The sequence below is a fragment of the Protopterus annectens genome, chromosome 2.part1 (assembly GCF_019279795.1).
Source record: "Protopterus annectens isolate FY-2018-M chromosome 2.part1, PAN1.0, whole genome shotgun sequence".
Classification (NCBI taxonomy): domain Eukaryota; kingdom Metazoa; phylum Chordata; order Ceratodontiformes; family Protopteridae; genus Protopterus; species Protopterus annectens.
The window spans coordinates 327547116-327570805 of NC_056729.1; the positions used below are offsets into that span (position 1 = coordinate 327547116).

Consider the following 23690-nt stretch of genomic DNA (forward strand, 5'->3'; position numbering starts at 1 on the left):
ACCCAGGGGAAGGAAGGGCATCCACTTTCTAAGCCATGCAGTGATGCTGCCTGGTGCAGAATTTGCTGAGCTGATGGTTGGTGTGGGAGGCAAAGAGGTCAACCTACGGGGTTCACTATTTCTGAGTTATTAGGGTGAAGGTACTTCTGTTCAGTTGCAACTTGCGTGGGTCCAGATGATTTCTGCTTAAATGGTCTGCCAGAGAGTTGAGAGAGCCTGGTAGGAATTGTGCTAACAGTGTAGTTGCACGGCAGAGGCTGTGTGCCAAAGGGTCATGGCTAGCCTGTACAGAGAGTAGAAGTGAGTCCCTCCCTGCTTGTTGATGTAACACATCACAGTAGTGTTGCCTGTTTAGATCAGGAGAGCCCCTGGAGAGAGAAGGGGCTTGAAAGCTATCAAGGCGTGCTGCCCAGCCATCATCTCTTTTTGATTGATGTGCAGAGGGATTTGCTGTGGGCTCCATTGGCCCTGAATGCACCTGCCGTTCAGGTGTGCACCCCAAGCGTAGTCTGATCTGTCTGTGGTGAGGGTCTGGGTGGCGAGGGGTGGGGAGAAAGGCATTCCCTTGTTGTGGGAGCATGCTGTTGCCCACCAAAGAAAATCTTTTCTGAGACAAGGAAAGTACAGTTGTGTACCTACCATAAATGTAGATGTTCGAGTGTATTCACTGTTGCAGTCATTACAATTGGGTTATCCTGCTGGAAGGCTATCCACAGTCGGCCTGAGTTCCAAAGTCTAGGTCCGGCATCGGTTGCTGTCGCCTCTTCCCTGATGTCAGTGCGCCAGGGGTATATAAGATGCAGCTGACACCATTTTCTTCAGTTTTTCTTGCCCCAGATGTCAGGTGCCCCTAAAATGGTAGGCTAAATTATGCCAATAAGCATGCATGCACAAAAAACATTTCCTTCATCTACAAGCAAATACACCACATAGGTTGTATAGAGTAAAATAGAGTAGAAAAGTACAGTTAGGTCCCAGCAAAAAAGAAAGGGGGATGGTGGGAGGGTAACCTGGACTGCAACAGTGAATACCCTCGAACATCTACATTTATGGTAGGTACCCAACTGTACTATGTTCATAGTGTTTCACCGTTGCAGTCATTACAATTGGGTTGAATCCCAAAGCTAAGGTTGGGAGGCTGGAGCTAAATAGGATTAGGTGAGGCTATAAGGCCCTGTAGAACTGCAGTGGCAAAGCCTGCCCTGGATTTAGAGTAGAGAGGCAGGTGATAGTGCTTTGTAAAGGTATGCACTGAACTCCAAGTTGCAGCCTCTAAAATGTCTTTGGTTGGTACTCCTCTGAGGAAGGCTGCTGCTCTGGTTGAATGTGTCCTAATGCCCTTAAGCACTGATTTGCCATGCTGTGAATAGCAGAAACAAATGCAATGACCTATCCACTTTGAAATAGTCTGTTTTGAGATAGGCTTTCCTTGTGATGCTGCAGCATATGCCACTAGAAGTTGATCAGTCTTTCTGAAAGCTTTAGTTCTGTCCAAGAAGAAGCGTAGCTGTCTGTGAATGTCCAAAGAATACAGAATTTTCTCACCCTTATTCTGTGGGTTTGGATAAAAAGTAGGCAAATGAATTGTTTGGTTAAGGGCCACACTGGACACTACCTTAGGCATAAATGTAGGGTTTGTCCTCAGCGAAAACCTGTCAGGATGGAAAACTATAAAAGGTTCCACAGCCATGAGTGCCTGTAACTCTGAGACTCTTCTAGTGGAGGTTATTGCTAGGAGCAGAGCTGTTTTCCAGGATAAGAATTTTATGTCAGCTGCAGAGGCTGGCTCAAACGGAGGCAGTGTGAATTTTTCCAAAACATAGTTGAGGTCCCATGCAGGTATTGATGCTCTCCTTGGAGGTCTTATGTTTTCGGCCCCTCTGAGGTACTGCCACAATAATGGATGAGAAAAAATAGGTGGTTCTGTATTGTAATGAGCTGAAATGGCAGAGGCATGAGTTTTAATTGATGAAAAGGAAAGGCCTTTATCCAGCATCGCAGTTAAGTATTGTAAAATCTGAGGAATATTTGGAACAACCATGCCAATGCCTTGTGCTTGGTTCCAAGCACAGAATCTCTTCCATTTGTCTGCATAAGATTTTCTGGTGCTAGGCCTCCTGGCCTCCAAAATAACATCCATTACTGCTTTAGAAAGAGGTGTGTCTTGAGAGGCTATATTATCTGCCATGCCGCCAGGTTTAAGGTTTTGAGTTGGCTGTGCAGTATCTGGCTGTCTTGTTGGGTCAACAGGTGAGGAATTTGTGGTAATGTCCAGGCTGGGCAGTGAGACAAGCTCTTTAGGATTGGGTACCAGTGCTGGTGGGGCCAGTCTGGAGCATTCAGTATCATTTTTGGTTTCTCTTGTCTGACCTTGAGGAGTACCTTGGGGAGGAGAGGCACAGGAGGAAAGGCATATACTGTTAGATTTTTCCAATTGAAAGACAGAGCATCCACTTTCCATGCTTGCTTGTGATAAGTCCTTGTGCAGAATCTTTGTAGTTGGTAGTTGTGAGGAGAGGCAAATGGGTCTATGTCTGGGCATCCCCAGGTCTTTGTTATCATGCTGAAGACTTGTGGATCCAATTTCCACTCGTGGGGATCCATTAGATTTCTGCTTAGTTCGTCTGCCAGAGTATTTTTCCTTCCTGGCAGGAAGTGAGCTTGCAGATGTACTTGGTAAGTCAATGCTGTGTGCCACAAGTTCATGGCTAGCCTGCAGAGGGGGTAGGAATGTGTGCCTCCCTGCTTGTTTATGTACCACATGACTGTAGTATTATCAGTCTTTATTAGTAGTTGTCCTGGATGAAGTTGATCCTTGAAGGCTGTTAGGGCATTCTGAACAGCTAGCATCTCTTTTTGATTGATATGTAGATGCATTTGACTTGCGGACCATATGCCCTGAATACATCTTCCTGCCATATGGGCCCCCCAGGCGTAATCTGATGCATCTGTTGTCAATGTCTTCCTGGCTGTGGGTAAGGTGAATGGCTGTCCCTTGTTGTGGTGACAGGCTTTTGCCCACCATCGAAACTCCTGTTGCAGGCAGGGGATGAGGGTAATTATTGTTTCCAGGCTGTGGCAATGTTGAGTCCAAACACTTTTTAGATACCACTGAAGTTTCCTCATATGCATACCATTGAAGTTTCCTCATATGCAGTCTTGGATATGGAATTAGCAGAATGCAGGATGCCATGAAACCAAAGGCCTGCAGAATTTTTCTTGCAGATAACTGGGTCTTTGTTGCCAACATTTTGAAGTAAGTAGTCAGTTGTCTGTGTTTGTCTGGTGTGAGATAAGCCATCTGGCCAGTTGTATTTACGCTTGCACCCAGGAATATTATCTCTTGAGAGGGTACGAGTTTTGATTTCTTCTCGTTTACTGTGTACCCTAGACTTTTCAGAAATCTTTTTACAAATGCCAGATGCTGTAGTAAAATGTCCTTGTTCTCCACTTGAATAAGGCAGTCGTCCAAGTAAGGATATATTTGTATTCCTCTTTGTCTGCAAAATGCAATTACTGGTGCCAGGCACTTTGTGAAGACCCTGGGCGCAGTAGATAAGCCAAAGGGCAGTGCAGAGAATTGGTAGTGTATTGAGCCAGCTTTGAATATGAGGTATCTTCTGCATGTTTGTCTGACTGGGACATGCAGGTATGCCTCTTTTAGATCTAAAGTCACAAGCCAAGCCTTCTTGCCCAACATGGGCAGAAGCTGCTGTAGGGTCAACATTTTGAATTTTGGAATATCCAGATATGTGTTTAGAATAGATAGGTCCAGTATTGGTCTCCAGGCTTTGTCCTTTCTGGGTACTAAGAACAGTCTTAAATAGAATCCGTGACCCTGTTCTTGTTCTGGTACTTGTTGAATGGCCCTCATGTCCATGAGGGATGAAACTTGTTTTTGTGCCTCTGCCCATTGATTGCGTGGCAGGTCTGGCATACCGTTTTGCCGTGGCAGGGTGTGAAAGTGGAACCTGTAGCCTTGTGAAACTACATTTAAAACCCATTTGTCCTGGGTAATCATGTGCCAATTTTGTGAAAAAAGTGCTAGCTTTCCCCCCAAAGGGGCTGCCAAAAGATAAGTGCTTGGTGCTGGAAGTGGAAAGCCATTGAGACTGCTTCCTGTATGGCTGTGATTTTTCCTCTCCACTCTTGGAGGTAGAAGCACCCCATTGTTTAGGCCTGTATGAGTCTTGGGGCTGTGATCTGCCTCTAGGGAGTCTGTATCTGCCCCTTTGTGGTCTATCTGACACTGGAAAGGACCAATTTTTTGTAGGCCAGTTCCTGCTAAATCTGGGAGGCTGTACCTGCAAGAAATCCTTGACTGTTTGCATAGATTTAGCCTTGTCCTCCATTTTCTTCAACACCTCTTCTGCTTTAGCACCAAACAAAGTATCATGCTGTAAAGGAGCGTCTAATAGTTTTGCTTTAACATGATCTGGCAAATTTTGTTCTTTTAACCAAGCATGTCTCCTAATGACAGAACCTGTAACAACGCCCCTGCAGGAGGCCTCCAGAGAATCAAAACCACATTGCAAAGTATGCTTTCCAACTTGTTCAGCTGCATGCACTAAATCCCACATTTCTTTGTCTGCACATTCTACATTTGCTGTCATTTTCTGTTTAAGCAAGGATATAAGATATTGCTGATACTTAAGCATAAGAAATTGGCAATTTAAAGCTCTTACAGCCAAGGTAGCAGAGGTATAAATCTTTTTGCCCCATCTGTCTAGGGCCCTAGAATCCCTATCAGAGGGAATAGGGTTTTTTGCAGTAGAAGCTTTGACCCCTTTAGGACCCTGAGAGATGGTTTCTGGGTCAGCTGCAGGGTTTTTATAGAGAAATTTATGTGAATCAGGAACCCTGTAATATCTGTCTGGCTTAACAGGGTCTGGAGAAAAACTGGACTCTGGAAATACATCTACAATGTCTAAAACAGGCGGGATAGCAAGGGGCCTGTGCTGGGGCAATAAAAGGAAATCTCTGAGCCTTTTCTTGGATTCTGAGTAATCTTGGCTCTCCCAGTGGAAATGCTCCCTCATAGTATGCAGTGTTTCCCCAAAAGAATAATCCTCAGGAGGAGAGGCTGAAGGGATAGATTCTTCAGCATCAGAATCCTCATAGGGAGGAATGGAGTAATCCTGTTCAAGAGGAGGAATCAGAGGAAATGAAAACCTGGTCTGAAGATTCATATTCTAACTCTTGCCTAGGCCTCTTTTCAGGAGGGGGATGGGAACCCCTGATCAAAGTAATAAGGTCTTCGGACATTTTAAGCATCTGTTTTTTAGGCATGGAGGCCTGTCAAAGTGAATGCTGTACTTGTTTCTTTGTCTTTAGAGCTGCTTTAGTCTTTGTAGCTGAAGTGGGTTTCACATATAACTGTGTTGGCCTGAAAACACCCTCAGAAGCCGATGCCTGCTCAGCGGCTCTGGACCCATCTGAAGGAATAGTTTCTGTGTGTCCAATACCTTGAGTTTCCAGAGGCCCAGTCGGCTCCACGTGGGAATCGTAAGCGGCCCGTGGCTCTGAGGTAGTGGGCGTCAGGGGCTGTGAAAGCGCCTCACTGAGAACCGGCAAACCGTCGACAGGCCTAGAAGAAGCCTCGTCGTCTGTTTTGGATCTCGGATGCCTGTCCTTTTCTTTTTGTTTTTTTTAAATTCCGGTAGTCGGCTTATCCGACGGCATTATATAATTAAATTTTCTGCCAAAGTAATGAAATGCAAAATCGTACAGATGCTTAATAGTGCGTTGGTTAAATCTAGCACAAAACCGACAACTAGCAACATTATAGTCAGGGCCTAGGCAAGGAATACAGTAAGAATGAAAATCCTTATGAGATATTTGCTTCCCACAAGAAATACAGTTATTAACTTTTTCTGACATCGGTCTGGAGCAAGAAAAAAGGTTCCCCAACGGGGTACTTAGCTTTAATGAAGACTTCGGATCTGAAATTCTAATTTGAAAACTTCAGGAGTCGGCCGACCGGCACTTGTGAACTGCTTTTGCTTCGGGCACCGCGCAACAAGAAAGACTGAAGAAAATGGTGTCGGCTGCATCTTATATACCCCTGGCGCACTGACGTCAGGGAAGAGGCGACAGCAACCGATGCCGGACCTAGACTTTGGAACTCAGGCCAACTGCGGGTAGCCTGCCAGCAGGATAACCCAATTGTAATGACTGCAACAGTGAAACACGATGAACATCTACAGGTAAAAGAGTTTCCAGGCCTTGAGAGTGTTGGCGCCAAAGACTCTTTAGGTACCAATGAAGTTTCCTCATATGCAGTCTGACATATGGAATGAGTAGTATGCAAGATGCCATGAACCCCAGAGCTTGCAGGATATTCCTTGCAGTTAGATGGGGCCTGGTGGCTAGTTGAGAGAAGTGGACTGTCAGGAAAATTTGTTTCTCTAGAGTAAGGTATGCCATCTGGGAAGCTATGTCCAGACTTGCTTCCAAGAAGACTATCCTTTGGATGGGCACCTGTTTGGATTTCTTTTCGTTGACTGTGTACCCTAGGGAGGTTTGTATGGTCTTTACAAAGGCCAGGTGCTTGAGAAGCTTCTCCTGGCTGTCTGCCTGAATAAGGCAGTCGTCTAAGTATGGGTAAAGCTGAATATTTCTTTGTCTGCAAAAGGCAATGGCCAGAGGCAGACATTTTGCGAAAATTCTGGGAGTAGTAGACAAGCCAAAGGGAAGCGCAGAGAACTGAAAGTGTTGTGATCCTGCCCTGAAGCGGAGATATTTCCTGCATGATTACCTGATAGGAATGTGGAGGTAGGCCTCTTTTAGATCTAGGGTAGCTAGTCAAGCATCCTTGGAGAGCATGGGTAGCAGCTGCTGGAGAATTTTGGGATCACCAGGAAGGGGTTTTGAATGAATAGATCGAGGATGGGGTGCCAGGTGCCCTTTATCCTGGGCACCAGAAAAGGTCTGGAGTAGAAACCTTGGCCTATCTGTTCTGCAGGAACGTACTCTACTGCACTCAGATAGAGCAGGGAAAGGATCTGTTTTTGAGCCTCTGCCTACTGATTTGGTGGTAGATCTGGGAACCCTTTTGGGGTTGGAAGGGTGTGGAAGGAAAATTTGGATCCCTGAGACACAATGTTCAGAACCCAGTGGTCCTTGGTAATGGTGGCCCAGGTGCTTGACTGAAAGGAGAGTTTTCCTACTAGGGGCAAGTGAAGGTGGTGGAGGGATGAGTCATTGCAAGTTTTTACCATAAGTGGGTGGCTTAGAACTCCCTGGTTTTGAAGTGGAGGTATTCCACTGCTTAGATCTCTGCACTTTCTGGGGCTGCTGTTGGGTGGGTCTGCTTCCACGGGGCCTAGGCTGGGCCGGTTTACTGGGAGCAGGAAAGGACCAGTGTTTGTGGAGGGACAATGCCTGCTGAACCTAGGGGGTTGGACCTGCAAGAAATCCTTAACTGTTTGCATAGATTTTGCTTTTTCTTCCATCTTTTTTTTAAGACCTCTTCTGCCTTCGTGCCAAATAAGTTATCTTTGTGCAAGAGGGCATCCAACAATTTAGATCTGACATGATCTGGCAGGGGCTGTTCCTTAAGCCATGCATGCCTTCTAATGACAGATCCAGTGACTGCTGCCCTGCAAGAAGTTTCTAGGGTGTCAAAACCACAGTGCAAGGTGTGTTTAGTTACTTGACTTGCAGAATGCATCAACTCTAGTAAATCTTTAGATTCTGCCCAAGCAGGAAAGGAAGACATTTTTTGTTTAAGGAGTTCCAAGGTATGTTGCTGAAATTTCAGCATATGGAACTGACAATTTAGTGCCCTGATAGCAAGAGTAATTGTACTCCTTTTACTGTTCATTGTATTCTCCACTTTTAGGCATGCAGGTGGTGAATAATCAACTGTCTGGGGAAGTAGAAAAGAATAATGTAAACAAGAATGAATTCACAGGTCCTAAGTTCATATACACTTTTTGTAGTCAGGCAGAGGACATAGAGAGAACGATTACAAAGTTCTGGCCACTTTTAATGGCACAAGACGAATTTAAGAACATTTTACCAAGTAAACCGAGGTTCATTAGAAAGAAGGGTGTTAATTTGAAGGACATGTTTGAGAGAAATTCAAGGGCACACAGCACAAAAGCTTTAACAACTAAAAAGCCTGGCACTTTCAAATGTGGGGCATGCCATCAGTGCCATGCAATTCTGAATAGTAAAGGCATATATCTCCCTTCTAGAAGGATGAGGGTGGATTCCCCTATGCATTTTACATGCAATTCTAGAGGGGTGGTGTACTTGGCAGTGTGCATGTTTTGCAAAAGTTTCTATGTAGGGAAGACGGAAAGGGAAATTAGGAAGAGAATGTATGAACATTTTTATGAGTTAACTAAAAATAAGGAAACCAATGCCCTTTTCAAGCACTCCCTGGTATGTCCCAATCATAATTTCAAATTTATGATTCTTGAGCAAATTAATAAGGATTCCAGAGGTGGCGATTGGGAAGCCACCCTGGAATACAGGGAGTTAGTGTGGCAGCTTAAACTGAACGCAGCCAGCTGGCCTGGGCTAAATGATACCATTAGTATAAAGCCCATTTTGAAGTTAAGAAGGGCTAGATTATAACATTACCTATTTAGTTGGTTCAGTTAGTGGCACACTTTTTGACAATGCATGTCTTTGGGTATGCAAAGTTATACAGGCAAGGCCACCTGTCTACGAGCTTGTCTTTGCTTTATCTTTTCTTTTTTTCTTCTTTTGTTGGTTTTTTTTCTTTTCTTTCCTTTTTCTTTCCTTACATGTGTTCTTCATACTGCAGCACTTCTTTCTTTGTTTTGATTAGCCACTGCTTTGCTGATATCTTTAAATTGTATTGGCAGGTCCACTTTGTGGTTATTATTTGCAAGTATGTATTTCTTTTTTCAAGTTTGGACAACACAACAGGAGTTAAATAATAAGTATTGTCCTGTATTTATTAAAAACAAGAATAAGGGTTTTTTTCCCCTTTTAATGTCAATTAGTTTTTTAACACAATATGTATGTTTTGCAGTATATTTTTATGGTTTTAAATGAAATACATCATCGTTTAACAAGGTGTTTCAACTGTAAATAATACGGTTTGGTGCATATTTGTTTATGAGTATACCTTTTTAGTAGGTAGCTCTTTAAATAGGGAGGATGGTATGGATCAATTTATCAATCATTTAATTAATTTTTAATTGGTGTATAACTTTTTTAATTGATGGTAAGCAGCTATTTAAGCTGAAGTTTTACGAAGTGTTATTGTACTTGAGAAAGCTAGGAACATCCTAGCGAAAGCGCTTGTGTTACGTTTTGGACATCTGTTTTACAATAAAGAGCAATTTGTGGATTATCGACTAACTGTGGTGTCAGCTTCCAGGTCGTTTGCTTCTTACCCCATCTATCCAATGCTCAGGGAATCCTGTCTGAGGGGGTGGGATTCTTAGCAGAGGTTGCTTTAATTCCTTTTGGCCCTTGAGAAATGACCTCAGGGTCAGCTGTAGGATTTTTAAAACGATATTTGTGCAAGTCAGGGACTCTGCAGTACGCATCTGGTTTTCTGGGAGCAGGAAGAAGGGCATCAGGAGTCAAGCTGGATTTGAGGAAAACATCCTCCACAACATTCAGGACTGGGGGGATGGCCAAAGGTCTGTGTTGTGGAAGATCTAGGAATTCTCTGAGTCTCTTTTTAGACTGAGGGTAGTCCTGACTCTCCCATTGGAAATGCTCCCTTAAGGTATGCAGGGTTCCCCCAAAGGAAAAATCCTCTGGGGGAGAGGCTGAAGTAATGGAATTCTCTGCATCAGAATCCTCATAAATGGAGAAGGGTTGCATGTCTTCATATTCAGATGCATCATATTCATCTGACTCTTGTTTAGACAAAACTACAGGGGACAGATCTCTTTTCCTTTTGGAGGGGGTAGCTTGGCTTCCCCTGATCAGCATGATAAGGTCTTCCGCCATTTTAAGCATTTGAGACCGAGGCAAGGTAGTAGGTGCCCGAGAGTGGGTTGTCGGTTTCTTGGGTGTGGTTCGTACCCGGGGCCTAAGAAACTCAGTAGTTTTAGAAAGAATGGTAGTCACGAAAGAAGATGTCGGTTTGTGTCGAGATTCGGTAGTGCGAAGGACTTCCTCAGAAGCCGGTGCCTGCTCAGTGGCTCTGGACCCATCCAAAGTTGAGACGACTGCAGGATCCTTAGTCGAAGAAGAGTTTTGTGGCATACTGGACTCCGAAAGTGTCTCGGTAGCGGCCTGCGTATCAACAGAAGTGGGTATCAGGGGCTGCGAAGTGCCTTACTGAGGACCGGAGAACTGACGACTAGCTTAACAGAAGCATCGTCGGTAGGTTTGGACCTTTGCGGTCTGTCTCTGTCATTATCTTTAATTTTTTTTCGGAAAATCTGCTGTCGGATGGCTTACTGAAGCCATATCAGAATTTGAGGACTGTAAGCGAAAATATCTGTCTACAATAAGGGCCCGACGACGGATAGTTTTGGCATTAAACAAAGCACAGAAACGAGGGACGTCGTGGTCTGGGCCTAAACAAGTGATGCAGTAAGAGTGAAGTCTCAGTGTGGTATTTGTTTTCCACAGGCAAGACAATTAACTTTTTCTGACATCGGTTAATGCAACAAAAAAGGATCCCCAACGGGGTACTTAGCTTTAGAAGACTTCAACTTCAATTCGGTAGACGGAAACTCAGGTAGTGGCCGACCGACACTCGTGCGAACTGCTTCTGCTTCAGGCTCCACAGCAAGAAAAACTGATGTAATGGCGTCGGCTGCCTTACTTTATACTACTGATGACCTGACGTCAGTCCTCGAGCGACAGCAACCGACAGAGAAATTCTAAGTCTCTGGTATTCGAGCCAGCTGAGGGCTACCCTGGCAGGGATAACCCAAATGTGATGACCGCAACACTGAAACACGAAGAACATCTGTGAAATCCTGCAGATAAGAATCACTGTTGTGCCTACACCCCTGAACAATCTACCATGGTAAGCAAGGTTTTATTAACTGCACTTTGTGGGAAAAGTTGAAAAGAGCAGCTCCATTACTCCTCTCTGCTACTAACACTGGACATTGTACTCTAGGGGATCTTTGCCTGCTAGCCCTATATATATCAGGTTAATATGGGAATACTTACACTGTGAATGGGAACAGTCTACCTGTTCATGCTGGAGCTAGGGTGGACCTCTTCGCTCACCTCATTAGTCATATTTACTAAACAAAAGTTTCAACACTTAGTTATGTCACTACCTCAAACCCATCTCAAAACTTTTACCTAATTTAGAAGATGCCTCGAAACACAGTGGTTGTGCTTCGCCTCTTTGACTCTGTTGAGTTAAAAGTTCCCAAACTACTGAGTTAAGTTCTTACTGAGTCACCCACCCTTAACTTTTCATATGTTGGTACCCCGTGGTGAGAAATGGGGGGATGTGACAAGGTAATTCAGTGTGAAGGAGAAGCATGCATCCATAGTTACCCTAGTGTGGGTGGTGTAACCATTCATTTTAGAAGGGATTATCACTGTAGCTCCATACACTCGGTTCAAATGTGTGCTAGATATAGTTTTAGCAGGCCAATGACATATACTACTGTCTGGTTCAAATGATCTACGATTATAAACAGGCTGACAAGATAACTGCTCTCACATTTAATACAAGAAACATCCCCTTTTCTTCTTATATTTATTTTCTATTTGTACTTATTTCCACTTAAATGCAGCACCCTCTTCAGCCAACCCTTCTTGCCTCAGAAAACTATCATGACTACATTTAGGACTGCATTTTTTTCCTCCCTTGCACTCATTAGGAAAAAAGGCAATCATCATTTATTAGAAAAAGTAATGTGAATATAAAACCTGCTTAATCCCAAATTTTCCTTCTGAATTGTCAGTTTACCAACACCAACTCTCCAGGGGAATCTCTTGTTTTCCAATATCTAGCTACCCTCACCTAAATGTGTTGCTTTAACATTTGCATCTGCTTTACTACTACTCTATGAAGGTGAAGTTAAACTTAGTCTAGGTCCATTTCCTGTCATGAATCCACTTTACACTGTTCCCCATCATCCTCTTGGCCTCACACAAATCTTTCTCTCCCCCTATATTCTAGTCAGAGGCACAGATCACAGTATTGAAAAAAAATCTGTCCACTAATAAAAGCTCTACAAGCATACCCATAAACCAGTCTGTCTAGGATGAATAAATTAAGCCATTTTCCCATCCTGATTCTGCAGACTGTTCTTCATTTTGCCTCACTTTTGCCCTCTCCCTCACAAAATTTTTGATTGCAAAACCTACTGGCCTATAAACTTAATTGAATTACAGTAATAATGGAATAACATCCCTGATTTTGGGTCTTTGTCCCCCCATTTTTGGCATTTTCCAGAATTTAGAAGTACAGAAGGTGGCACACACAGTTCTCTCACAGATATGCAAGATACATTACAGTATTAGTTGAACACTAAGGCTCTCTTCCTTGAGGGATACTATAGAGTTGCCTTACATCCCAACCACTACAATACCTCCAAGTCTTCACTCATACAGCCACCATCTTAAAAAGTCTTGTGTGTTGAGGGAGCCTATCAACGTAACACTTTGCTCTGGGAGATATGCACACAAGCCAGAATGGAATAAACATTCATGTAGCCACTGAATACTAATGATCTAAACAACATTCATGAAGGAAAAAAAAAACACCACTATGACCAGACAGGCAAGAATGGTCAAACTCTGCGTGGAAAAGATGCAGAGGCCCAGAATGGGACAGAAACTGTCAGCTTTAAGCCCTGAGGATTGGGAGAACTATTCCCTGCTCTCATTCTAAGAATGGGACATCTTCTACTGCTCTCTCACTCACAAAGCCTGGGTTTGTCCCAAAAGCTTTGGTGTATAAGAAAGTAACCACAGGAGGTTTGTAGAGGAAGATCAGAGAACTCTAAAACTTGCTCTAAAATGGTCACACCCATGACCACTAACTTGTATAAATGAAAGATCAACTTCTACACAGAACTACCACTTTGCCCAGCCAGAGTGTAAACTACAGTGAACCAGCTAACACAGCTAACCCTCCAGGGAAACCCAGCCATTGTGTGAAATGGTCCACAGACTGACATATGTCCATCCAATGACAATGAGGTCTTCTCCAATTTTTCAAAAGGGAGTAATTCTTCCACAGCATAAAGGCTCAGATTATCAAAAAAATCTTGAGAAGCCTGAACAAAAAGCACACTGGCTCTTGACATAGGGTCCAAAACACTGCTTCGTATTTGGTCCTTAACACACACCACAGCCTACAATATCAGGTACTCCATCTAATCAATCTGAATTATAGCAGGCTACATGTGAGTTCTGCTCAGTAGCCACACAAAAGTGCTGGAAAATGTCTAGTTGATAAACTGATTCAGGACAGGCCTACACTTGGGATTTTCATCAGGAAAAGAAATACTGTCATGTCAAAACTACCTAAGCCTAGTGGTGACTCAAGGGGCCACTGAATATGGTCAGACTGGACAGCCACAAATAGTCAATCTGGGAGCAGGTTGTGGCAGCACACAGTGAAGCACTCCTAGACGGGAAGAACCAGGTGCGCATACTCAAGCCTTCTGATCCTCTGTCTTAAAACATGACTGGGAAGGACTCAAGTCCATGACAGCAGAGGATGAGCTCAGTGCCCAAAGAACCAGAAAATCATTTTTGGTAAGAACCTACTTCCAAAAAGGCTAGGTCTGTATTGGTCCTCCAAACAATGTCTCATGAGTAAAAACTCTGATGTAAACCTTCAGCTACAAGGGGGAACTAAACCACCAGTGCCTGGTTGGGAAGCATTCATCCAAGATATCAAAAGGAAAGGCAAACCCAGGATGATGCTGTGTTTATATTTCATGGTGAGAGATGCTTAAACTAAATGTATGTAAGTTTAAGAACTTCATTAATAAAACTGTGCAAACATCAAAAAGAAATGGGAGATAAAGGGCACGTGTTTATTTACCTAATGTGTTATCACTGGTGTCTGACAATACTGAGCACAGGATCTTCTGGGAAGAAAAGGGTGCAGAGTTTCATTTCCTGGAAAGGCAGAGTCAACATGGAGTACTTGTGATGTCATAAATGGGAAACACTACTTAAGGAGTGTATTAGTTTTTTCTCTGTTATTTAAGTTAAAATATTCTCTTGCAAATGTCCCACATCAAAATCCCCTTGAAAACTATACAAACAATGGGGGAAAAATCCTGAGAATTAAAGCTGCCAAAATAATTCTCACCCATTCACCCAATTAATTAGAGACTGCATGCACAAGCAAATAAAACTTTACCTCTAATCTCAAAAGAAAGCAAATAACAATGATTAATCTGGATTAGACATATGATGCAATGTGAGATGGGTAGGAAGACTGAACAACTACCAAAAAAAAAAAAAAAAAGGAAAAAATTAATTCAAGTCCAACCAGTTCAGAAAGATAAGGCACTTCTTGGCTTACAAAAACTCTCTCTCAAAATTACATTGTAAGAGCAAGGAGGTGCAAACAGCAAGACTAAACTTGACCCTCAGCATTTTCGTATTGCTTACTTCAGCGGAACCAATAACATTAACATAAAATTCTTTACCTTTCTGTTAAATGAACAAATACACACACGGGTCTATATTCGGCCATCGAATGCAACTTGCATAGCACAGCTATTCCCTGAAGGTTAAACACTGAACATTACCTTTACCGAACAGGCATTATCTCAGAAAATAAAATCAAATGGTCATAGTTGGCCAACATAGCAGAACCTAAACATACTACTTACTAACAAGTTACGTATAAAAATATACATACATACATACATATCTACATGGTGGATATAAAAAGTGTACACACCCCTGTTAAAATGCCAGGTTTTTGTGATATAAAAAAATGAGACCACAATAAATCATTTCCAAACTTTTCCCACCTTTAATGTGACCTATAATCTGTACAATTCAATTGGAAAACAAACAACTCTGTTAGAGAAAAAATAAAAAAACTTACAATAAGCTGGTTGCACAAGTGTGCACACCCTTAAACTAATACTTTGTTGAAGTACCTTTTGATTTAATTACAGCATTCAGTCTTCTTGGGTACACACCTGCCATCAATTAAAGAGACTATGATTAATCCCAAATAAAGTTCAGCTGCCAAGTAGGATTTTCCTGACATTTACTCAGTTGCCTGCTACAGCAAAAAACATGGTTCATAGAGAGCTTACAAAGCATCAAAGGGATTTCATTGTTGAAAGGCATCAGTCAGGAGAAGGGTACAATAAAATTTCCACAGCATTGGGTATATCATGGAACACAGTGAAGACAGTCATCAAAAAGTGGAGACAATATGGGACAACAGTGACGTTGCAAAGAACTGGACATCCATCCAAAATTGATGAAAAGACAAGATGAAAATTGGTCAGGGAGGCTGCCAAGAGACCTACAGCAACACTGAATGAGCTGCAGGAAATTCTGGCAAGTACTGGTTGTGTACTACATGCGAAAACAATCTCCCGTATTCTCCATATGTTTGGCCTATGGGATAGTGTAGCAAGGCGGAAGCCTTTTCTTACACAGATAAACATCCACGCCCGGCTAAAATTTGCAAAACAATACATCAAGTCTCCCAAAAGCATGTGGGAAAATGTGTTATGGTCTGATGAGACAAAGGCAGAACTTTTTGGCCACAATTCCAAAAGGTACGTTTGGCTCAAAAACAACACTGCGCATCACCAAAAGAACACCATCCCCATGGTAAAGCATGGCGGTGGCAGTATCATGCTTTGGGGTTGCTTTTCTTCAGCTGGAACTTGGGGCTTTAGTCAAAGTGGAGGGAATTATGAACAGTTCCAAATACCAGTCACTTTTGGCCCAAAATCTTCAAGCGTCTGCTAGAAAGCTGTAGATGAAGAGGACTTTCACCTTTCAACACGACAACGACCCCAAGCATACATCCAAATTAACAAAAGAATGCCTTCACCAGAAGTTGTTTTGGAATGGCTCAGAGTCCAGACCTAAATCCAATATAAAATCTATGGGGTGACCTGAAGAGGGCTGTGCACAAGAAATGCCTTTGCAATATGACAGATGTGAAGCACTTTTCCAAGGAAGAGTGGGCAAATATTGCCAAGACAAGATGTGCCATGCTGATATGACTCCTACAAAAGAAGCCTAAATACTATAATTAAATCAAAAGGTGCTTCAACAAAGTATTAGTTTTAAGGGTGTGTGCACACTTAAGCAACCAGCTTATTGTACATTTTTTTATATTTTTTTCCCCTAACAGATTAGTTTTTCAATTGAATTGTACAGGTTATAGGTCACATTAAATGTGGGAAAAGTTTTGAAATGATTTATTGTGGTCTCATTTTTTTATATTACAAAAACCTGGCATTTTAACAGGGGTGTGTATACTTTTTATATCCACTGTGTGTGTGTGTGTGTATATATATATATATATATATATATATATATATATATATATATATATATATATATATATATATATATATATATATATATATATATATATATATATATATATATATATATACATATATATATACACACATATATATATACACACACACACACACACACACATATATATATATATATATATACACATACATATATATATATATATTTTTTTTTTAACTATTTTTCCATGGGAGAAGCTGGTAACAGAGAAGCTAAAGCATGATTAGAGTGGTAACAGCTAAGGATTCTCTCTATAAAAGTCTTTACAGATGCTACATGTTTAGAAAGTTTTTTTTGTTTTTTACTTTACCAAACGAAAAAAATGTCGACTTCCTTGACCTACAGATAAAATTACAAGTTTCAAAAAAAAAAAATTGCATCTTCCACAGCAACACCTTCTATTTTTCAGGCATATACATGTTAATCAAAAGAAAAAAGGTTGAAGAGATAATGCATTACAATAACACAAAACGCAAAAATGTATAATTTTGAAAGAGTTACAAAAGTGATTAAAAACAATATATAAAAGCCTATAAAAACTGGGAAAATTTACATTTGAGTGCTTAAGCTTCTAAGGCACTGAAAGTGGTAATACAAACAAAATGCATTCCTCTGAGTGGCAAAAAGGAATTTTCCAGTTCATGGCTATGTTTGAATTACTGTAGTTGAGAATTCACAATTCAGAGGAACAACATGTGAAAGAGAAGGTACAGACTAATTTGGGTTCTGGAATTTGATGATGAGGTAATTCAGGGACTACTCAAATGCAAGAAATATACTCGCCTGTGAAAAGAATCTTGCAAGTGAGCAACTTCAGATTTTTGATTGAGTGAAAAACCTAGGGAATGAGTCCTAGTTTTACCTACTCTTTCGGCTTTTCCCGTTTAGGGGTCACCACAGCGGAACTCCTGTCCACTAATGACTGGCAGTGGAGTTTTACGGTGCTGAGTTGCCAGCCCGACACCTAACCTTCAAAGAAGGCACGTCCATTCACGCACCTACCTGCATGTCTTTAACGTCACTCAACCACGGGGAGGACATGCAGACTCCACACAGAAGGCGCTCCAGCAGAGAATCGAACGGGAGAACCTCTTGCTGTGAGGTGACAACACTAACTGCTGCACCACCGCTGCCTACAAATCAGACAGCCCATGATGCACCAACCACACAATACCAAGCAGAGATTATATTCTGGGTTGTGTCAGCACAGTTAAATCACCAGCCATCTCCTAGTTTTTCCACTGTAAATAAAATTAATGAAATCAAATGAACACTGCAACAGCTCAACTGCACAGCTTTTCAAAGTATTCAAGTTAGGGCAACAAAGTATTCTGTAGCCTTACCTTTTTAAGTGTAAAAGGGCATATCACACTATCAGGACTGCCACAGGATTCCCAAGTAATGGCAAAAACTTTAGCAAATACTGAATTCAGCAGGGCTATGAAAGTCACAATCTCTGCATCTACTTTACTCTTATTAAAAAATGTGAAACTCTTAAGGGAAAGTCTTCAATTACAATGGACAGTACTGTTTAAAACACTGCCTTACACAGCACTGGACAACTGTATGCAAAACCAGTCTTTGTGGGTTTGCTAAAAGCTAACATAAATCTTTACTCAGTGCCCTTACCAGCATCACGCTGTTCATCATTTGTCTACATATGCAACTTTAAATAAAAATATACTGCCAAATGACAGTTATTTAGATGTATTTTTTAAGGATTGCTTTCCTAGCAGTTTCAACAATAATAATTACCACCCCAGTTTTGCTACATCTAACCCACAATAGTCATGGAGTTTTTTTTTCATTTTTATTTGGGGTGGAACACATTGTTCTGGGCCATTTTCAAGTTCTGTCTGGAGATACACAAAGGAAAATGGAACATTAACACTAACACATAAGCAATAACTAATATATAATACAATAAGTAATGCACAGGAGATTAAGAGAGATTGCATGTTTGTAGAACAGATATTTAAAGTACAGCAGCATGAACAAAAGCAGCGTCAAAGTGATAACTATTACACAACATATTCAAGAGGTGCCTGGTTTATTAAAAATAAGGTTAGAACCTGGCTGATAGATACAGATGGGTGTTTATGTGACTGCAATATTTTAGTTCAGTACATTATTGTGTATTGCCTTTGAGGGTGCTGACACAGATGAATACTTTGTGATTGTCCTTAGGGTGTGAAGGGGGAGTTAGTTATACCTCAATTTTAGATCTGGTAGACTTAATTAGTCCCGAGTTGGGGGAAAGAAAAAAGTCCTTTTTGAAGACATGAACTGCTGTGTCTATCAGTAATCTTCTTGCTGATAAATGTTAACTTTAACACACAGCCTTTGCAATGGAAGCCCACAAGAGGAGACTGTCAAACTAAAGCTGTGCAGCACTTCTCACCACTTGAGCCTTGCCTACAACATGTACTAAAATACACATTCTTCTTAAGGCAAAACAATATCTTGAAATTTGTATGATTTCCTTTTAACAGTAATCAATATCAGCTATGTCACAGCAAGAGGTTCTCTGGTTCGATCCTCGGCTGGGGTGCCCTCTTTGTGGAGCCTGCATGTCCTCCCTGTGGTCGAGTGGGTTTCCTCCGGGTGCTCCAGTTTCCTCCCACATCCCAAAGACAGACTGTAAGTGGACTGGACACTAAACTGGCCTTGGGTATGAGTGCCTGCATGTGTGTGCCTTCCGTGGAAGGTTGGGTGCCAGGCTGGCAGCTCGACACCGTAAAACTCCACTGCCAATCATGAGTGGACAGGTGATCCGCTGTGGCGACCCCTAACCGGGAAAAGCCGAAAGAAGAAGACAGTCAACTACAATATTCTCAAACTATTGGTACAGAAGCACCAATCCACTGCATTCACCAAATATAAACATATTTCAACTGACTGCTGACACTGTTGGCAAATTAAACAATTTTTAATGGGACATACCACAATAAAATACAGTCCTGCCACTGTATCACTACATAAAAACGTTAAAAAAGAAGAATACGGTACCTGTACATAGTTTCTGCCTCGACATCCCCAAACCATACTCGTAGATTTGGAGTGAAATTCTGTCCAGTGAGTTCCAGCATTGCCACATCACCACCACCATTTAACTGAAAAAAAGTCAGGAAAGAAAACTTTTAATATGGTACAAGTCTTAGATCTACAAGACAGATACAATGGTGTGCATATCAAAATACATGCAAAAAGCACGCAACTGAAAGAGGACAGAAAAGGTGATGGAAATCAGTCAAGAGGCCCTTTCATGTAGTCAGTCTTACCTGACACCTGCAAAAGAAAGCCTGGCATATCATGCTCATTATGTAAGCTTCAAAACTAAAATTCTTACCGAGAGTACTAAAACAAATTTGGTATATAATCAAACATTTTAGGCATCATTCCGTACTCAGCTAATGGCACAGGCATTAAGAGAAATTACACTGTTACAGCTCTCATCAAGTGTTTTTTCCATGTATGCTATTAAGGCATTAGTTGCAAGCAAATTCTCAATGACTCCCAGACATTCCAGTATAAGCTCAATGACCTTTGTAGCTAAACCACAAATTCATTCCTCCAAGACATTTTTTTTTTGGCTGATTAGATAAGACAGTCACTTAGTAACAAATTTTAAAAGCATAATACACACACAAAACAAAAAAAGAATGGCATAAACCAGCACTAGTGCACCTTGGGTGTTCTGCCTCACAATGCACTGCACAAATACAGACTACCTCATAGTCCATGCACATTAACAGTGCATGTACAGAATGCAGACACTTTCAGGTACACAATTCTACTGATGGGAAACAAATGAATTATAAAGCTTGGGGAGGTTAAGTGGTACAAGGAGGATGATTCATGGAATATAGGCAGTTGAGGCGTGAAGAAATGTAAAAAGTTGCATTAGGGAGAACTCCCAATATTTCAACATTTAAGATTATGAGAAAAAAAAAAGCTTGAACTGTGATTCACAATGTGTACAACTCTGAAGTAGATGATGGGCTTTACAGCATCTTCCCCTTTTCTTTCACTAGCTGGAGCATCTCACTCAGGTACCATAAAAAGAGTTATGTACTCACCATAATGTCCCATCCTTCATTTGTCTTCAACCTGTGGGTTCACGGATACGGCACAGATCCGACTTGGTCGCATATCCAGCATCTGATCTGAGCTCCAAGCTCCTCCCATACCCATAATGCCCACGTCTCCTTCCTCCCTTCAGATTGAGTTTGCTGCTTAACTTAGCATCCCAACCTGACCCAAAAAACCCTTGTTCCATGACAAAAATCTCCATAAGCAAGAAAAGGAGAACAAGATGCACCCCCCCTGTGGTGACCATATCCTCTAACAACCAGACCACCACACAGTTTATGCAAGGCAGGTGAAAGGAGGGAGAGATGGTTGAATACCAATGAAGAACAACAACTCAGATGAAACGTTTTGGTGACTACATAACTTTTTTATCTGAAGTTGTCTTCTTCATTTGGTCTTCAACCTGTGGGACACAGTCCCCAGCTAATAAACACCTGGGAGGCCCTCATGGAACGATATGCCACAGCACAGTGGAGCCAGAGGATGCCCTGTTTCTGGACAGAATGTCCAATTTATAATGCAAGATGAAAGTATGTGAAGAAGCCCAAGTGGACGCAGAGCAAATATCATCTAAAGATACTCTGGACCAAAAGGCCACTAAGGTAGCCACAGATCTAGTGGAATGCGCCTTCACATGACCTGGCGGGGATAACTTACTAGCCGAATATGCCAGGGTAATGCATTGGGAAATCTATGAGGTAATAGTGACCTTTGACACTGGTTTCCTTAAGAAAGGCTTAGAATAGAAAATAAAGAGTTGGTCAGACTTACGAAAGGATTTAGTCCTGTGCAGGTAAAAAAAAGAAGTTATGTACTCACCATAACGTTCCATCTGAGTAGGTACTTCATTTGTCTGCAACCTGTGGGTATCGGATCCGAGGCGGCAGCTTCACAAGCTACAAGATCCGAGCTCCTAGCTCCTCCCCCCTACCCATAATCCCCTGCCACTAACTGTATTACCTCAGATCGATTTTGCCCAATCTAAGTCATAACCTCGACAGAGGTATACTGAAGACCTAACCTCAAGACAGCAGTATTTCAGGTGACCAGAAAAAAACCCGAGAAAAGGTTAGGGGGATGGCAGGGGGGGATGGTTGCAGACAAATGAAGTACCTACTCAGATGGAACGTTATGGTGAGTACATAACCTCTTTATCTGAAGTAGTTACTTCATTTGCTTTGCAACCTGTGGGACAGAGTTCCCAGCTACCTAGACAATAAACCTGGGTGGCCTTATGGAAGGATATTCCGAAGCACCGCTGAGCCAAAAGAAGCTCTACTTCTCGATATCATATCCAGTTTATAATGAGAAATGAACGTATGAGAAGAGGACCAGGTAGCTGCTGAACATATGTCGTCCAAGGGAACCCTGGACCACCGGGTAGAATGAGCGTGTATTCCCATAGGAGCTGGTTTGCCCGAAGATACATACCCCTGAACTATACATTGACAAATCCAATTTGCTAGGGTCACTTTAGAAATAGCCCTTCCCCTGGCTGATTTTGCAAAGGACACAAACAACTGATCAGACTTGCGAAAAACTTAGTTCTGTGCAAGTAAAAACGTAGTTGCCTGTGTACGTCCAGTTTGTGCAATATGTAGTCCCCCTTATTCTGAAAATTTGGAAAGAACACGGGCAAATTGATTGATTGATTGATATTTGATTCCGAAGCCACCTTAGGTAAGAAAGACGGGTTAGTCCTGAGAGACACTCTATCCCTGTGAAAAATGAGATAAGGGGGTTTCATACACGGTGCTTGGAGTTCCAAAACCCTCTTGGCAGAAGTAATAGCTACCAAAAAAGCCATTTTCCAGGACAAGAATTTTAAAGGAATCGAGGCTGCAGGCTCAAAGGATGGACTCGTCAAGGCTTGCAAGACTAGTGTCAAATCCCATGGGGGCACCAACGTTTTCACAGGAGGCTTCAAGAGAAAGATGCCTCGCAAGAAAGTTTTGTATAACTTTGTGGATGCCAGTGACCCTAGTCCATCTCCCACATGAAAATGGGAAATGGCTGCTAACTGCACCTTAACCGTAGAAGCACTTGCTCCCTGCCGAAAAATCAGCGACAGGAAGTCCAAGATTGTCGGAATAGGGAATGTAAAAGGATCCAGGCCCTTGTCTGTTGCCCAGATGGAGAAGCGTTTCCACTTGCTATTATATATTTTCCTGGTAGCCGGCTTATGAGCCGCTACCAGAATGGCCTTCACTGGTGATGAGACACCGGGAGTCCTTGCCATCAGTGGAACTGGATCAACCAAGCCGCAAGCTTGAGGTTTACCAGGTTCGGGGTTTGACATCCTGCGGGATGTGAAATCAGGTCTGGAATGGGTTCCAGTATCCAAGGGGGAGTTAAACTGTGAGATCGCAGGTATGGGAACCAGATCTGGCGAGGCCAGAATGGGGCTATGAGGATAACTTTGCTCCCCAACCGAGAGGCTTTCTGTATGAACTTCATCATAAGTGGAAAGGGAGGGTAAGCATAAAGAAGACCGGGAGGCCAAGCATGAACTAGAGCGTCTCTGGGAGTCTCCCCCTCGGGGGGAAGTATTGCGAAGTACTCGCTGCATTTTGTGTTTAATGGAGAAGCAAAAAGATCGCAGTGTGGCCAACCCCACTTGCGGAAGATCTGCTTCGCAACTGATGGATTGAGAGACCACTCGTACGGAGTGAGAATTATCCGACTCAGTTTGTCCGCTATGTTGGACCGTCCCGGAATGTGCGTTGCTACTAGAAAGCGGTTGGTGGATATCGGCCATTCCCACACTCTCATAGCTTCTCGACAAAGGGGATAAGACCTGGTTACCCCCTGTTTGTTTATGTACCAGACTACCGACATATTGTCTGTCTGGATTGCAATAGTCCCCAGAGGTAGAAGGTCGTGGAGAGCTTGCAACGCTAGAAGCACCGCCCTCATCTCTAGGACACTGATATGCAGAGCGGTCTCTAGGGAAGTCCACGTGCCTTGGACGGTTGTGCCCGAACAATGCCCCCCCCCACCCGAGGCGAGAAGCATCTGTGGTCAACGTGACTTGAGGCGGGGGAATCACAAAGGGTCTCCCTTGCCTCAGCTCTCGAGAGTGAAGCCACCAAAGAAGGGAGTCTCTGCAAACTCTGCTCAGTGGGATC

At 42.5% G+C, this 23690-nt stretch overlaps 1 protein-coding gene across 3 annotated transcripts in view; it reads right to left on the reverse strand.

The window, feature by feature from the left end:
- RBPJ (recombination signal binding protein for immunoglobulin kappa J region) overlaps positions 1-23690 on the reverse strand; it is a 1681970-nt gene that overhangs the window by 122243 nt on the left and 1536037 nt on the right. For all 3 annotated transcript variants that reach the window (XM_044062156.1, XM_044062154.1, XM_044062155.1), the window contains one exon: positions 19480-19583. In XM_044062156.1, coding sequence (XP_043918091.1) covers positions 19480-19583 — 104 coding nt within the window. The remainder of the gene's footprint in view (positions 1-19479; positions 19584-23690) is intronic.